The 18,306-nt window shown below is 40.3% G+C and overlaps 2 protein-coding genes across 3 annotated transcripts in view; one reads left to right on the top strand and one right to left on the bottom strand.

Annotated features, from left to right (window-relative positions):
• The window catches only part of PLEKHG7 (pleckstrin homology and RhoGEF domain containing G7), a gene marked incomplete at both ends in the record, with an annotated part of 83,041 nt that extends 65,779 nt beyond the window's left edge, over positions 1-17,262 (top strand). Inside the window, 8 exon segments of the mRNA XM_081249104.1 lie at positions 2-91; positions 1,628-1,743; positions 2,305-2,385; positions 2,389-2,398; positions 8,541-8,620; positions 10,558-10,711; positions 15,827-15,924; positions 17,155-17,262. Of these exon segments, the coding sequence (XP_081105230.1) occupies positions 2-91; positions 1,628-1,743; positions 2,305-2,385; positions 2,389-2,398; positions 8,541-8,620; positions 10,558-10,711; positions 15,827-15,924; positions 17,155-17,262 (737 nt within the window).
• EEA1 (early endosome antigen 1) overlaps positions 17,097-18,306 on the bottom strand; it is a 315,773-nt gene continuing 314,563 nt past the window's right edge. The window contains exon 33 of one of the 2 annotated variants that reach the window (XR_014016978.1): positions 17,097-17,266. The gene's annotated coding sequence lies outside the window, so the exon portion shown is untranslated. The remainder of the gene's footprint in view (positions 17,267-18,306) is intronic. The other variant, XR_014016979.1, reaches the window with a different exon arrangement.

Genomic DNA, 18,306 nt, shown 5'->3' with positions numbered 1-18,306 from the left:
TTGTTGCTGAAGAACATCTGGAAAAGGAGTACAGACTCTACGGAGAAAATCATGATCTGCTCCATCAAGGAAAAGGTGGAAAAGTCAACCTGTAAGTCCCTGAGATGAGTGACCCAGAGCTCCAGTGTCAGCTTTAATCAGTTGGGGGACCCTCTGGCTCCTGGGAACCATTTGGGCTTCCATCCTAGGAGGTAATTCCATCGCCTTGAGGTCATGGCTTTCCGAAATGTGGATTCGAGTTTGAGTTTGCATTGTAAATCAAACACACTCAAAACAATGAGCTCCAGTCACATCCTGGCGAACCCTATGAGAACTCTTAACTCCAAGTTCACGCAGGACGTGGCCCTGTCTCCAAGGCTTTCAGATGTGAGTTCAGGCAGGAAAAGTTCTACTTCCCAGATGATGAAGGCACTTTGTTTTTAACATCCATACTGAACCCACACACAAAGCAAATGGGAGTAAACAGCATGGGAAGCCTTTCCGGAGAATAAATTACCATCCGTCATTTTTTTTAGGTCACTGAAATCCAGGGCCAATCTAAATATAATGCCAACTGCAGTCTTTAGATCCGAAATTTAGGAATAGGAGAAGAGAAAGCCCTGTGATGACTTAAGTTTATTTGGGTAGCTCTGTATAATCAAATTCAAATAAAGAAGTTCATGATATATGTCCATAAACCAAGATTTCCTGGGGAGCATCAAAAGGGAACAATTCAAAATGATGATTATCAGCTGTACAGAAATGACATATTTCTTTTTCATGTTTAAAAATAAAATGACCATTCACTTAGGAGTTTCTTTCCTTTTTTAAAATTTTTTGTTGAATTTCTAAAATAACCCAAGGAACTAGAATTCAGCTTATCAAGTGATTAAGACAAAAAATTCAGTTAAAGACAGACTTTTTTAAACTTTTAAAATAATTTTGAAGATTATTACTCATTTTGATAAGTTTGTGAGGGAGATAACATCTCTTCTAGGAATTTCTCAATAAAATGAATTCTAATTTTTGGGGAAAGAGATCCCTGTGGCCTTCCTTTAAAGCTTAAAGATGGAGAATTCTCAAGGATTCCCTAACCATGTGATTCTGTGGGTCTACAACTTGCCCTCCATGTTTTCAAAAATCATTTCAAAACCTCAATAGCAATACGTTATTAAAAAACATTGGAAAATTAATATAGACCTTCAAAGAGAAAATGAGTTCTTACCAAAAGAAATAATCAACCTTACCATAAAGTGAATATATGTTTTAAGATTAAGACAAAAGGATATGTTTGTCCTTGTTAGTCTGATTTTTTTTTCCTTCCTGTAATCACAAGCTGTGTGATGTAGGGTATATGAGAAAGCTACTAAGGGAACTGTTAGCATTATTGAAATAAAAATGCACAATACATTTCCAACTTACTGAGTTAAATTAGTTCAGCTTCATTTTTCTCTGCAAGAGGCTGATTTCAAATTAGTGAGTTTTTCTAAGGCATTTAAACAGCAAGAAATATGTTAAATGAACCTAAGATATGGTTTGGCTCCAGGGGCGGTCAATATCTCTAAATGATTCCTGTGGATGTTGGTTAAATTTTATGCTGTAATGTCTCATGCATTTAAAAATATATTGGATGTGTCTTGTCTTTCAGGGGATTTTGAAGGAAAAGTGAAGTGGCTTGACAATTTTCAAAAATGCAGACATCTACAGGAGATTATAGTGTGGCCTCCACTTTGGGATAGAGATAAAAGGTTTTTCATTCCAGAGGTACAAAAAAGATCAATTAGAACCTATGTCCCTTTCTAAACGTTTGGCATTCAAGTGGAAGTATACTAGTCTTACAAAGTCCCCAGCTGCCCACTAGAATTAAAAATCTAGCAAGAAGGGCTTCCCTGGTGGTGCAGTGGTTGGGAGTCCGCCTGCCGATGCGGGGGACACAGGTTCGTGCCCCGGTCCGGGAGGATCCCACATGCCGTGGAGCGGCTGGGCCCTTGAGCCATGGCCGCTGAGCCTGCGTGTCCGGAGTCTGTGCTCCACAATAGGAGAGGCCACAGCGGTGAGAGGCCCGCGTACCGAAAAAAAAAAAATCTAGCAAGAAGTAAAGCCTTCATCCACATGGCATTATGTGTGGGGAGGCTGACCTCCTCTTGCCATTCCTGAACTAGTCCTTCTAAGCATTTTTCCCATTCTTTCCCATTCCCATGTGCATTTACTGGCATTTCCAAATGTCAGGAACTTTCTAGACAGAGTACATTGCCCCAGCTTCTAGAATATGCTGTCCTCCAATCACTAACAACATCTCTTTGATTTCCTCCCTTGTTTTGCCAGTGCCTGAAACACGTTTTTAAAGAACACATGGCAGAAAACATCCTGTCACCAACCAACAGACACCTTCTCTATGAAGGAAAATAAACTCTTGCAGGTAAATAACTGCCTCCTTTACAAACCCAACATCTTTGCTACCTTGTAACTTGTCTAGCTGTTGCTTATCAAACGGTGGCAAGAATTGTATTTCCTTATGGCCAAGGCGATGGAAGATGTGAATAAGAGAGCATCCTATGGAGTCACGCAGACTCCAGCTTGATCAAACCACGACGTAACTAGCCACATGCCCTCCATTTTCTCTCTGTAAAATAGGATAATGATATCTGTTTTATGAGCTCGATGTTAAAGTGAAGTAACATATGTGAAGAGCTTAGCTCAAGGTCTGGAATGTAGTAACCACTCAATGTCAGCTGTTACCACCCTCATCTTACTCCTCCAGTGAGCTGGGCAATCATACACTCAGTGTTGACTGAGAACCTATTATGTAACACACGTTGCATTGTGTAGGTACCATTGGAGGATAGAAAAGTCATTATTCTGGATAATCCTTTCCCTCTAGTTGGGAAGCGCTGCCATAATGAGCAGACCTGCAGTCTAAGTCCAGAAGAGAGTCTGATGCTGGAGTACCCAGGAAAGGCTTCATGTGGTCCATGGGACTGGAGGCGGGCTTTGTGGGGATAGAAGGGCGTAGTTCAGTGAAAGGACAGGAGGGAGGACATCCCGGATGAAAAGCACAGCAAGAGAAAAGGCTTGGAGGCAGAAGCCACTTGAGAGAATAGGCTCACGGCAGCGTGGTTAGGAGGGTGATCCCCGAGGCTGCCTGCCGGCTTCCCTTCCCAGCTCAGCCTTTGCTGACTGGGTGACCTGGGGCCACTTAGCAGGAATCTCCCCATGCTGCAGTGTCCCCTCTTTGTTGTGAGGATTAAATGAGCTAATGGATGTATAAGCACTTGAAAGAACCATTGGCAGAGAGTCAGTGCTCAGTAAATATTATCAGAAAGGGCTGCCCGACTGAAATAAGATTTGCATTCATTCATTGATTCATTTCTTCACAAAATCTTGATGGAGCGCCTACAGTGTGTGAAGCCCTGTGGGATGTGAGGTTGCCTGAGATCTTTTGGGGGGTGCCAGGCAGTAACTCCTTATTCAGTACACACCTGCTGAGAACCTGCTCTATTTTAGGGATAGCGCCAGATGTCAGCTTGGGACATAACCCCCATAGGCAACTGCCAACTCAAAAGGTAGATATGCCCAGCTTTTTACATCAAAGGGCTTTTTCATGCATTTTTTCTTTCCAATGAGTTATGCAGAGAAGTTACATTTAATCCCATGTCACAGGTGAGACTTGGGGAGGTTCTCTATCATGCTCAAGGTCACTTGGCAAGTTAATGGCAGCATCCAGACCCAAGCCAGGCTGCCTCACCCTAGCAGGCTTCCAGAATCATAGCCACTGCCTTGAAAGCCAGAGGGACCCAGCCAGGAAATTGCAGACAGCAAGAAGCCACTGAGTGCTCAGGGACATGAGAGGCTTAAAAGGGTGTTGAAGAAAGAGTTATGGGAAGCAATACACAAAATGGCTAGAGGAGGAGACCAAAGCAGAGAGACCAGCCTGAAGGTGCCACAGTGAAGCAGGATGGGGTGGGAAGAGCCTGGGCCTGTGTTTCTCAACCATTCTGCACCTGTAGACCACTCCCCTCCCACTTTCATTTGGAAAGATAACAATCTTACCCTTTCTTTTACAATTTCAAAAATAATTATATCATCGTGACAAAGCCAAATCCACCCAAAACCAAAAGTAATGAAGCAAAACACAGTTCTGTGTACAATCCTATGCCTTTCCCTGCAAAATTAGCCTCCACCTGAAATCATCAGAGATTTTATTTCACCTCTTCCCTCTATCTACAAAATTCCCAACTGTGAGACTCACCAGCCTATCCTAAAATGTTAGAAATGGGCGTGGATGAAAAAGGATAAATGTGAGAGCTATTTCAAAGGCAAAAACAGGAGGAGTTTATGATTGATAAAATGGATGAAGAGGAAATGGGTCGAAGACCTTCAAGTGTGCTTATCTATCTACCTGAAAGATTGGTAGATGACCCTGAGGGTGGCGGAGGGAGTGGGTCAGGGAGTCAGTTTTAGGGTTCAGGTGTGGACGTGATGGGAGGCCGTGTAGAGGCTGGATGAACATGACCATGAAAAATCTCTTGGTGAAAGGCCGCGTCAAATATGTATTCACATATCAAGTGGGATGGGGGTGCTTGTCATGGAAGCATGGGTGGGAGACTGGCCTAAGAAGGAGTCGTTATGGTTCAACCCAACTTTTCAGGAAAAGTTTCTTGTAGAGTCAAATGTGGTAGAATGGGGATGACCTACGTAACCATTACTAACACCAGACTCCTGTCTGACAGCACATGCTGTTAGATTTCATCAGAGAGGGGTGTGTGGTACAGTAGTGTCAAATCAAGTTTAAAGTCCCTGGGACTTTGGCTCGGAGTTGGCATAGAGATATGGTGTCGGTGGGGGTAATAGTGTTAGAAGAAACAGGACATCATTTTGAATGGAAAAAGCATTGGACCAAGAATCAGGGGGTCTAGCCCTAACTGTGGGCTTTGGGGAAATTGTTTAAATTCTCTTAATCTCTTCTGTAAATGTTGATGATGGTGATGGTGATGGTGATAACCATGATGACGATGGTATCTACCACTAATATATTATGTTTCAAATTTTCTTCTAGCCTTAAAAACTGTAGGTTGAAATTAAGTGCATTTTCTTATTCCCAGAAGGTCCAAGTTTTTATAACTTTCAGAGCATAACCAGCTTCCCACTGGAATTCATGCCAGCATGCCCTTCACAAATGCATTGCCCCCCACAGACTGGTATTTCTAAATAGAAAAACAGGTAAAGTTCAGACAAATAGGATGGCCCAGCAGCAGTAGCACCTAGAGAACACACGTTGTTCAAGCTGCTGCAGAACTAGAGTAAGTCAGTGACGCTGCTCTGTTCTCTAGCAGTGTGATGAAAACCCCACAGGCCAGAGTCTTTGAGAAAAAATAAAGACCTAATCGAGTTAGAAGTGCACAAGTTTGTAAGTCTCAGATCTGGTTGTACAGCACATAGCTTCAAACTCCTGGGATCATAAACGTGAGTCCTCTAACTCCATGCCTACGGTCTTCCTCCTTAGTCGTCCTTTCTCGTAATCCCGTATTTAGCACTATCCGCTCTTGAATTTATCTTAAATCTTGTTCGTGTTTATTATGTATCTGCTCTCACTATAATTAAAGCTCTCTGAAGGAGAGATTTTGTCTAAATCATTGATGCATAGGAGGTGCTCAGTATTTGTTGACTGCTTGGTGGAAAACTAGGGCCTCAATAAACGGTAGCTAAAATAATCATCCTTTCCTAGAATGAAGTCTAGGACAGAGAAGATGCTCATACCTGTTTGTTAACATACTTGAAGTTAGAAGGAGAAAACAAAGCTATTTCATTTTGACAATGATCATTCACCTAATTCAGATAGGAGTGGCAGAGGGTGGGGAAAGCAATATTTAACAGGTCTTAAAGGTCTAGCACTGTCCAAATGCCCCATTCCTCACCCTATGTGTTAGTTAGGATATTAAGCCAGCTCTTGGAGACAGACCGGTTTATTTATCTCGCATGTAAACTTCTGAGCTATATGACAGCTTTACTCCATGAGGCCACGAGGGATCTGGCTTTCTTCTGTCCTTTTGCTCTGCCATCCTAGAGACTGCTTTCTTCTGTGGCCCCAGGATGAGTCACCAATGTGCCTACGTTCTAGCTCATATTCCATTGGTCAGAATTTAGTCACTTGGTCATATTTAGCTACAAGGAAAGCTGGGAGATGTTGTATTTATTCACAGTGAACGTCTACCCACTAAAACTTGGAAATTTCATTACTACAAAAGAAGGGAAGAATGGTTTTTAAGGGACAACCAGCAGTCTTTGCTGCAGCCCAGTTTGCAAAAAGGAGTTTCTAGTAGTGATGGAAAACATTAAAACAAACTATTCAAGGACAATTCAAGATCGAATAAAATATCTAATTTCTCTTCTATGCAAATACAGAAAGTATCTTTCCTCTAAACTTAGACTAAAAATGAATCCCAGATATTTTATTTATTAATTTAACCTTAGACGTCTCATTTCCACAGGTAAATGTATATGAGAAAGAACTTCTAGAAAAATATAAATAAGTAAAATAGAATAATAAAAAATATTTACTGATTTTTCGTGTATTTACTTTAAGTGCCTGTCACATTCCCCTCAAGGACTGCCTATTCCTCTAAAATCATTTAAATTTAACCATTTCTTTTTTTTTTGTATGCTAATATAAATTACAATTTTGGGAACTTTTGGAAAGGGTAACCTTTGTCAGATTAATTTTAAATTAAAAATTAATTTAGGGGCTTCCCTGGTGGCGCAGTGGTTGAGAGTCCGCCTGCCGATGCAGGGGACACGGGTTCGTGCCCCGGCCCGGGAAGATCCCACATGCCGCAGAGCGGCTGGGCCCGTGAGCCATGGCCGTTGAGCCTGCGCGTCCAGAGCCTGTGCTCCGCAACGGGAGAGGCCACGACAGTGAGAGGCCCACATATCGAAAAAAATAAAAAATAAAAAATAAAAAATAAAAATTTAATTTAAATTTTTAATTTAAAAATTAATTTTTAAAAATTAATTTTAATTAAAAAATTAATTTTTTAATTTTTTAATTTTTATTTTTTTATACAGCAGGTTCTTATTAGTTATCTATTTTATACATATTAGTGTATATATGTCAATCCCAATCTCCCGTTTCATCCCACCACTACCACCAACGCCCCGCTACTTTCCCCACTTGGTGTCCATTTTTTTTTTTTTTTTTTTTTTTGGCATTATGCGGGCCTCTCACTGTTGTGGCCTCTCCCGTTGCGGAGCACAGGCTCCGGACGCGCAGGCCCAGCGGCCACGGCTCACGGGCCCAGCCGCTCCGCGGCATATGGGATCCTCCCAGACCGGGGCACGAACCCGCACCCCCCGCATCGGCAGGCAGACTCTCAACCACTGCGCCACCAGGGAGGCCCTGGTGTCCATAATTTTGTTCTCTACATCTGTGTCTCAATTTCTGCTCTGCAAACCGGTTCATCTGTACCATTTTCTAGGTTCCACATATATTCGTTAATATACGATATTTGTTTTTCTGACTTCACTAACCATTTCTTTTTCTAATTTCTAAGGGATAGAGTTAAACTGAGAGGGGGATATCTCATTCTAATATTTTATTTCTCTTCTACGAGTATCCCCTTCTTAGGGAAAAGTAGAAAAGCCTATTTGCCTTCAGTTATTATCAAAAGTGATATCAGAAATATATTTGTAAATATAAAGCTTCATGAAGATTATTTAAAGCTTGTATAGACACATTGTAAAACTTAAGAAACCAATTGTTTCAGTGACTGTCTTAATCAGCTAGGGCTGCCATAACAAAATACCACAGACTGGGTGGCTTAAACAACAGACAGTTATTTCTCACAGTTCTGGAGGCTGGAAGTTCAAGGTCAAGTTGCCAGCTGATTCAGTTTCTGGTGAAAGCTCTCTTTCCAGCTTTCTCGGTGTCCACACATGGCAGAGAGAGAGAGAAAGAGAGAGAGAGAGGGAGAGAGAGGGAGAGAGAGAGGGAGAGAGCATGCTCTGGGGAAGACATTCATCCTGTCAGATCAGGGGTCCTCCCTTAAGCTTTCATTTAATCTTAATTACTTCCTTATTCCAAATATACAGTGGGGAGGGGGGTAGGGTTTCCACATAGAATTTGGGGGAGATGCAATTCAGTCCACAGCTATGACAAAGTGCCTTTTTTTCTGGTAATGTATACCTTTGCCAATGACCACACAGATGAGTCAAGAGGTCAAAATGCTGGAGTTCTATTAGTCAATAGATGTGTCCAAGACTTAGCTGAAACCATGACAAATATCATCCAGGTAACCTTAGATCCATCCACATGAAATGCCTTACAAATACAGTGTCTTTAAAGTTGGAAGGGTGGGCTCACATCAAGTCCCTACCTTAGGGAGAAATCAGTTCAACCATAATGCAGTTTTCTGACCCACGTGATTGGAGCCCCCTGAGCTGCAAGCCTCATGTGCCCTGATCCCCGGCCTGTGTTGTTTTCTAAGGGATTCTTTGATTTAAAAAGAAAAAAAAAAAACTCTGCTTACTGTTTCCAGCCCCAATTTCATCTTTCTTTCTTTCCTCAGAAAGCACAAGATTCCTAGATGTTTATCTGTTTCTCTTTGATGATTTCCTCTTAGTTACGAAAACTAAGCGCAACAAAAAGGTAAAATGCTGTTGGCTCTAAATAATTCTGCTAAATGAGTTTAGAAATATTTCTGAATAAGTTGAGTTAAAAAAAGATTCTTATACATCAAATCGGACTTTGCCCTCTAAAAAATGGAGACATTTTAAAATACTGGCTTTTTCCATCGTAGAGTGCTGGACTGAAAAACAACAGTAACAAAAGCAAGTCCCATTTGTTCAGGATGTCAAAGAGTGTGTATATTTTTAGAATGACTTAGTCTGTATACTTCCGAGCCGAGTCCCAGAAGCCACAGGACTGTATGCCTGGCCTGCCTCAGCAAATGAAATTAAGATACTTTTGTCCATATCTGCCTTTTCCTCATCCAAATTGACTACCACAACAAAAGCTGCCAGAGCAGGGGGCCTCTCTAAACCATCTGCTGCCAAGTGCTGAGGTGATATCCACCACCCGTTCTCACGTTCTTCCTGAGAAATGATGCTTTGGGGGCTGCAGGTGGGAAGGACCCCTGGTCTCTCAGTGTCTGCCTATAATTAAGAACTGCAGAAGCCAAACAAACGTACAGTTGGCATCACAGAAAAAAAACGAGTCACCAGGGGCTAGAGCCACAAAATCTCTTCTAAGAATAGGGATTTCTCCCTTAAGTATTAATGGTTACCATTGCTGTTGTTACTCCCTGTTAAGCCATGGGTCTCATGGTCCACCAAAGGCTTTCCATCTAATGTCCCATTTCACAGTTGTTCCCTGACTGGTGTGTGTGAGTGCCTTCAGGAAGAGGCCTCCTCTACAGCTCTCAGACACCTGCCCTTAGAGATGGGAAGAGGATCTGCAGTATGTTTTTGGCTGTCAGAGATAACTAATGTTGTTCTAACCCACTCACTTCTTTACTAAACGACTAGCCTTACACAGATGTAAGATTATGAGACTAGATCTCTCAGATCTTTTCATAACCTAAGCTTTTAGATGGCATGTTGGTTAGTTGAGCTAAATAATTTAAATGTCTTTAAGCAATAAAATAGACACCCATTAATCCGTGCATAGTTGATCAGTGGTTGAGGAGGGAATGGGTGTTGGAGAATATTAAGTCACAGTTTTGAAACTTGGATGGCCTCTTATTTTCAGCTACTCAGGCTAGCATGTCTGAACAGGCAAGCTCTGAAAAACCTCTGTCCCCTTCTAAAACCTGACGTTAAGCACAGCTTACCTTCTCTTTACATAATGGCACAAATCAGAGCCCATGAACTAGTGGCAGCCCATTATTGGCCATGTTATAAGATAATATTCTGGTTTCATGCTTCACAACTTGATTCCAAAATAAGTAATGTTATCTGTTTTAAATTCCTCTTTAAATTCTTCCATCTGATAAATCTGAGAGAACCACCCGGAGAAGACACCAGGTTTCATTTATTTTTTTGGAAGAAGAAATAAGGAATGTTATCTGCTTTAAATTTCTCTTCACTATTTAATGCACAAATTACTTCACGTACATCCCAATCTTTGACACCCTTTCTTTGAAAAATTCAGTATTTTATATATTCAAAACAATTTCAGTTATTTACAAATCATAGAGCATGGAATTTATTTATTTAGATTTTAGTATAAGATCCCATGGACAGAGTTGGCCAACATGAGGCTTCTCTTTCTTGTTCATTTAACTCAGTACCATAGAGGGATACTACTGGAAATGAAGATCTTCCCATTGATGTGATAATGATATAAATGTTTCCCAGCTATGAAATTACCCTGTTATTTATTCAGGTAATTAAACTTGGGGATCAGAAACACTATGCTTTAAATCACTGTTGTACTTTGGGAAATGCTTTTCAAGATCCAGAAAGAATAGTAAGCTGGATTTCAAGCAATTGTTTCTGAAAATCAGTTTACTTAAGGATGTACCTTAAGTATGTGCATCAATATTTACTTCCTACTTATTGCATTATTTTCCTCCTAAATTTTAGAAACTTGGAGGCTCAGACCCTGGTTTAATGTGCCCTTCAGTTATTCCTGCGCTACAAACAGTAATCAAAGAAGGTGGTTCATGTATGGTACCCGATCAGCCCACTCCACTAGACAGATTGGTTGTCAGAGGGCTCGATCCACTCCACATGTCAGGTATGTGTCTGTTTTCATCATTCCGCTCATGTTTGCTATCCCAGAGTTTTATGTTGGCCTTTTTTGGTAACAGGTCTTGAATCTAATTTAAATCTTCATGAAAGATAATACTGGGTTCCTGTGTAGCTAAATATCACTCACTCTACAGGCTAGTTATGGAAAGAGTATTGGACTTGCTTCCAGTGCTTGGAGGACCCAGCCCTGCCACTTGCTAGCTGTGTGACCCTGTGTGCAAGGTACTTAAATTTTCTAAGCCACAGATTCATCTTGGTAAAATCAGGATAATATCTACCCCAGTGAGCTGTCATGAGAATTAAATGAAAGAATGCAGGTAAAGCACTCAATAAATGATAGCTATTATTAGGATGGTTATTCTGTTAACCATTTTTAGTACTATTGCTATTGTCAAAGCACTGGTAAACCATGACATGCTATGCAAGCCTAAGATATTTTATTGCAATTGCTCTATAGAAAAATGCCAGAAATAAATATATAAATATATGTACATACATATACACATATACATCATGTGTATAGATCAGAAATGTATATTTTTGTTTATTTTTCAAGCATTTCCTGAGTGTCTCCTGTGAACCAGGCACCCTGTAAGTGCCCTGGAGTTACAAAGATGGAGCTCTCAGAGCAATGAAAGATCAATAAATCCTATCAGGAAAGCCCTGGGCCTCGGAGGGCCTTGAAGGACGTTCTGGCCTACTTAGTACGGGTGCCAGCAGTGTTCAGAAGGAAGCATCCATCATTCGTTCTTGGGTACAGGCTCCTAGAAGACCAGCAAAGCCAGGCAGGAGGGGAGTGTCTTCCTGTCCCGAGGGAGGAGCAGGAAAAGAGGGAGCGCTATCCATGTCCTGCACTTCCCACTCCAGCAGCCAAGCCCAGAGCACCAGTCATTAGCACAGGACCTACTTGTACTCAGCAGAGCCACATTACACAGTGAATACACCAGTGTAACTAAGCTGTATATTTAAATGTTTAACTCGTGAATGGATGCAAACTCTCTCCCCAAGAGCAGCAGGGCTCCAATGAGGGGAAACCTGTATCCAGAACTAGAGCCTTCTGCCTCTTTTGTCTGTTCTTTCTGTGTCTGCTAAGATTTGCTGAAAAGCAACTGGGCAGGCCTTAAGGCCTCTTAGAGCAGATTTGGCACGGACCAATCACTATCACAGGCCAAAGTCTGCATAAACCAGAGCTTTCCCAAGCAAGCCTAAAAAGGGGCATCTCAGAGGAGCACAACCTTCTCACTACAGTGGCCATAGTTAGAAGATTCTGCCACGATAAATGGATGTGAGTGGAGGAAGGTGTCAGATCCCCCAAGCAAGAGAGGGAAGCAGCGTGGGCTCAGGTCAGCCACAGCCCTGCCAGCCAACTGGACTTTATGGGAAATCTGACATCACAGGATTCCCTTAGGAGATGCATGTTTTTTCTCTTGTATTCCTTTTTCTTTTTAAATAAAATCAGTACCTTTTTAAAAACCATACTTCCACCATCTTTTGTTACTTTTTGACTTGTCACTACCATTTCATTTCTGTTTTTTAAATATTTTTCTCATTGCTCTGGTGGTTATTTTAACTGTTCAGACACAGTGCATGAGGTAGAACAGCTGTAGAGTGAGACAGTAAAGTCTGAAAAACAGAAGAGATGGTGCTTTGGAGTGACAGAGACTTAGTTTCAGATCCCGGCTGTATTATTCACAAGCTGTGTGACCCTGGAAAAATTCACCTAATCTGTGCCCTCATGTGTAAGTGGGAATTAGTTGACCTTTTTTTTTTTTTAATTGAAGTATAGTGGATTTACAGTGTTCCAAGTACACAACAAAATGATTCAGTTATACATACATATATATTCTTTTTCAGATTCTTTTCCATTATAGGTTATTACAAGATACTGAACTTAGTTCCCTGTGCTACACAGTAGGACCTTGTTGTTTATTTTATATATAGTAGTGTGTACCTGTTAATCCTAAATTCCTAATTTATCCCTCCCCCACCTTTCCCCTTTGGTAACCAAAAAATTGTTTTCTATGTCTGTGAGTCTATTTCTGTTTTGTAAATAAGTTCACTTGTATCCCTTTTTTAGATTCCACATATAAGCGGTATCATATGATATTTGTATTTCTCTGTCAGACTTCACGTTATATGATAATCTCTAGGTCCATCCATGTTGCTGTAAATGGCATTATTTCATTCTTTTTTACGGCCAATATTCCAGTGTGTGTGTGTGTGTGTGTGTGTGTGTGTGTGTGTGTGTGTGTGTATGTATACACATCACACACCACACCATCCTTATCCATTCATCTATCGATGGACATTTAGGTTGTTTCCATGTCTTGGCTACTGTAAATAGTGCTGCTGTGAACACTGGGGGTGCATATAGCTTTTCAAATCAGTTTTTGTCTTTACCAGATATATGCCCAGAAGTAGGGCTGCTGGATCATATGGTAATGCTATTTTTAGTTTTTTAATGAACATCCATACTGTTCTCCATAGTGGCTGCACCAGTTTACATTCCCACCAACAGTGTAAGAGGATTCCCTTTTCTCCACACCCTCTCCAGCTTATTATCTGTAGATATTTTGAAAATGGCCATTCTGACCAGTGTGAGGTGGTACCTCATTGTAGTTTTTATTTGCATTTCTCTGGTAATTTGTGATGTGGAGCATCTTTTCATGTGCCCGTAGCCATCTGTGTATCTTCTTTGGAGAAATGTCTATTTAGGTCTTCTGCCCATTTTTTGATGGGTTGTTTTATAAGCTCTTTGTTTATTTTGGAAATTAATCCCTTGTCGGTCGCATCATTTACAAATATTTTCTCCTATTCTGTAGGATGTCTTTTTGTGTTATGATTTCCTTTGCTGTGCAAAAGCTTTTAAGTTTAATTAGGTACCATTTGTTTATTTTTGCTTTTGTTTTCATTACTCTAGGAGATGGATCCCAAGAAATGTTGCTCTAACTTATGTCACAGTGTCCTGCTTATGTTTTCCTCTAGGAGTTTTATAGTATCTGGTCTTACTTTTAGGTCTTTAATCCATTTTGAGTTTATTTATGGTGTTAGAGAACATTCTAATTTCATTCTTTTACAATAGCTGTCCAGTTTACCCAGCACCACTTATTGAAGAGACAGTCTTTTCTCCATTGTATATTCTTGCCTCCTTTGTTGTAGGTTAATTGACCATAAGTGCGTGGGTTTATTTCTGGGCTTTCTAGCCTGTTCCATTGATCTCTGTTTCTGTTTTTGTGCTGGTACTATACTGTTTTGACTACTGCAGCTTTGCAGTATAGTCTGAAGTCAGGGAGTGTGATCCCCCCAGCTCCATTCTTCTTTCTTAAGATTGCTTTGGCTATTTGGAGTTAAATAAATGACACAAAAAGGAAAAAAATACATAGCACTCTGCCTAGTACATAGTAGGTGCTGAATAAATGACATCAACTATTAATTATTAATCATTATATTAGAACATCAGACAGAAAAAAGCTATTCCTGACCATTTATTATCTCATTTTATTTTCTAAGCCTAGCCATACCAGGTCCTTTTGTTTATTAAGCCCTTAGTAGCCATATTACAAACTAAACAGATGAGGGATACCTTAAATAACTGAGAACTACAGTTACAATTTTGAGGAACATGGATTCTGAAATCCAGCCAAGAACAACAACCTGATCTTTAAAGCCTCACTTACTACAGGGAATTTATAAAGAGAAAAATCAGGGAGTAAAACAAAAACAGCCAGACCTTTTTTCCAGAAAGTCATTTTAATAGGTTTAAGTCCTCTCACCCCAGAGAAGCTGGACAGAATTTCATGACCTTGACAGGCTTTGTTGTGGTAGAATTTAGGAATTATGAGGTTTAGTCTGTTACAATCTGTAATGCTGAAGTAGTTCTTGCAGTTAAGAAAATAAAAGTCTCACATTTGCTTCGATGCTGAAATGAGGCCCAACTTGCCTCAGTGCGTCTGAATTAAACCCACAAACTTCAAGGAACAGAACTAATGACTGTGAGCAAGCATCAGCTTAATGGTCATCCAGGAAGAGTCAGTGTTCTCCTCCTCCTCTCTGAAGTACTTGTTTTGACCCGGAGCCAGCCCTGGTGTAATTTTATTTGTTCCTAAACATAAACTGACTGTAGAAAGAATGTATAGGCTGAAAAATTTTATTCCTGGTGCTGTATAAATAATTCAAGGAAGAAGCTTTCATTTTAAGAGCTCCAGCTGTATAAAAAGAGGAAAATCTGCTCTCCCAGTATCTCCTATCATTTCTTTAAGAGACCAGCTAGGAAATGACAGAACAGACTGTTTCTTTTCAAACACAGAAACCATGCCAACATTTTTTTTGTTGTTTTACATTTCACATAATTTGGTGGATGTTGGATTTTATTTGAGTCCATTTTTTTGCCTTTTCTTGGACTGCTGTGAAGCATTCAGGTGGTTTTGTATTTTTGCTACATCTTAATTTGTTTAACTGTTGTTTTGATGTGACTTCCCTTTAAGTACAAAAATAAAACTTTTTTTTTTTTTTTTTTTTGCGGTATGCGGGCCTCTCACTGTTGTGGCCTCTCCCGTTGTGGAGCACAGGCTCCGGATGCGCAGGCTCAGCGGCCATGGCTCACGGGCCCAGCCGCTCCGTGGCATGTGGGATCTTCCCGGACTGGGGCAAGAACCCATGTCCCCTGCATCGGCAGGCAGACTCTCAACCACTGCGCCACCAGGGAAGCCCCCAAAATAAAACATTTTTAGAAGGAGTGGTGGAGGTCAAAGAAACCATGATTGTATTATTTTTCGTATTTGTATTATCTATATTTTACACACACAAAATCTACCTATTATGCTAAGCTTTTTCCTTGGGAAGGAATACATTTTCCATCACTTAAGCCATAAATGCATTTCCTCAAGCCCCAGAAGTCATTGGCTAAGGAAGAAAAGGTTTTCATATTTAAGTGGGCTCTCTTTGGACATAGCAGTAAAGTCTTGGTCTTGGAATCAGATTCTTTTTTAATCGACATAAACCTCCCACACTCAATAAAGAAACAAAAATCCAAGTTCTTGTACTGAGAAACTGTGGATTTCATATTAAATGCTTTGGCTTTTTGTCTTTAATATTTTTCTAGTCTTTGAACTGAGAAATTCTTTCCTCATACAACATGAAAACCGCTATCGACAGTGTATAGCAGCATTCTTATTACAAGCCCAAACAGAAAACATCAAGGTATGTATTTCAATTTTGTAGGTTTTGATTCTTCAGACTTAAGGAAAAAAATCTCACCCCAAGCTCATTAAGGAACAGTGAATGGAAAGCTTTGTGTATTTTCCTCTCCTGCTTTGGGAAGGGGGGAGGTTGGAAGGAGGGGAAGGATATGAATATCTAGACCATACCAGGCTCAGAAACCTCAGAACTGACCATCTTCTTACATCCCCAGTGTTGACACAGCCTCCCTCATTTTTTCCTGTGGCAGAAGCTCAAGAGCTGCCTCTGACTTCTGGGGGATCTGTAGGAAATGGGGGAAGAACTGCTTTGGATTGATTTTTAAGATGATCTGATCAATTTCCAAAGCCCCAGTATGCAAACAGTATGATGCCAGCTTAAGTGAGGGGCTCCTGGAGAAATGAACTGCGTCAAGTCTTCTCTTCACCCTTTGAAACTATGCTACTGTTTTTTTTTTTTGTTTTTTTGTTTTTTTGTTTTTTTGGCGGTACGCGGGCCTCTCACTGTTGTGGCCTCTCCCGTTGCGGAGCACAGGCTCCAGACGCGCAGGCTCAGCAGCCATGGCTCACGGGCCCAGTCGCTCCGCGGCATGTGGGATCCTCCCGGACCGGGGCACGAACCCGCATCCCCTGCATCGGCAGGCGGACTCTCAACCACTGCGCCACCAGAGAAGCCCTATGCTACTGTTTTTACAGCTATGGAGCTGAAGAGCAGCTGCCTATCTGACTCTGGTTTCTTTATCTTAGAAGTTTCCATTTTTGTCTTTCCCCTGGTAGGCTTTCATCAGGGCAGCAATGTGGCCAGACAATTAATGGAAGACTACATTATTTTCAAGGAGTCAATTTCCTCCCTCAGTCTGTTTTTCAAGTTATGCCACTGATTAAGAACTTCTGTTTCTACACAAAGTGGAAATTCAAGGAATTCAGCTTTCAAACTACTTATATTCCCAGTATTCATCTTTGTAATTAGTCATCATTGACTATTATGGTTTCTTGATTACTCACAATTGTTTATCCAACTTGCATACCATATTCATCTAATCCATTTGCATTTTCATATGTGATTAGAGATATTTATGATATATTCGATTTAAGAAAAAATGGGAAACAGGCAAATGTTTCATCAGTCTTCAGTTTTAAAGAGCAAGTCAACAAATACAAAGGAAAATATTAATCCAAATATGTGAGAAATTTAACATTCTCTTCTCTCTATATATTTTCTCTTTCTTAACAGAAAACATGGATTGCACAATTAACAGCAGCAATCTCTTGCTTCACCAAGAGTCAGGAAACCAAGAAGATGTCCTTATTCACTTTGCCTGCAGAATCCTCAGAAATTTAGGGACCTAAAACAAGTAGCACACCTTTTTAGACATTAGGGATTAAGGTATTCTTTCATTCAAACTTGTAACACTTACCTAGTGATGAGCTAAAAGAAAATGTGCATTTTAAAGAAGTTCCAGAATTTAAGCTAGGAAATTCCCCAGCATAGAGTAATAATGGCTGCAACAAATTTGAACCAGAAGGAATTTCTTGGTAAGTGTATACATGCTGATATCCAGACTACGTTATAATGCTTGAGTCAGGCTTGCAAGAGGGGCGAGGGAAGTATGATGCTATTATAATTCGTAAAAGGTGAATGATCAGGTAAATGCAGTATCAGGAGGAAAACAATGCCCACTTGCTTGCATCTGATATGAATTCTAGCATCTTACTTTGTGTATATCTGTAATGAAACCAAGTTTCCTACATGACTTATAAATCAGCCTTACTGCTCTACAGTCCTACCTCATACAAAGTTTGATTGCTCTTTTAACATACTAAGCAATGAATAATAAGGTCTCCATCTTAGTGGCAGTTTTTAAATTCCTAGTCGCCAACAGTTTATTTATCTCAGGTATACTTTTTATAACTCTTAACATGGAAGGAGAAAATCCCAAAGACTAAATTCCATTGTTTTAAGAAAGAAAAAGCAAATATCTGTTCCAGTTTCACCAGTTAACAGTTTTACTTGGGAAATTTCATAGAAATAGTAGGATATCTTTCTCTAAATCTCACTTTTTGAAGAACAGTGGAGCTTGTCATAAAACTTCTTTCTGGTTTTGAATGTGTGTGTGTGTGTGTGTGTGTGTGTTAGTACAGTACAGTTACTTCGTCTTATTTGGCAGGACTTGAAACATCATTAAAATTTCTTAAGAAAGAGAGCTTGAACTATTATCATGGTGGAATATACTATTAACTGCATGTAAGGAACTAGTTCTTATAGTCAGATTATATCAAAAGGAAATCACAGATTTCAATTTCAGACATGGTACCTTTGGCAGTTTCCAAAATGGAAGTTGTAAATTTATCAAGTTGGACTGCAAGACAAATGATACCTTAACTG

This window comes from Mesoplodon bidens (genome assembly GCF_964165515.1).
Source record: "Mesoplodon bidens genome assembly, chromosome: 11".
In the NCBI taxonomy this organism is placed as follows: Eukaryota; Metazoa; Chordata; class Mammalia; order Artiodactyla; family Ziphiidae; genus Mesoplodon; species Mesoplodon bidens.
This window is presented reverse-complemented; position numbering and strand designations above follow the sequence as displayed.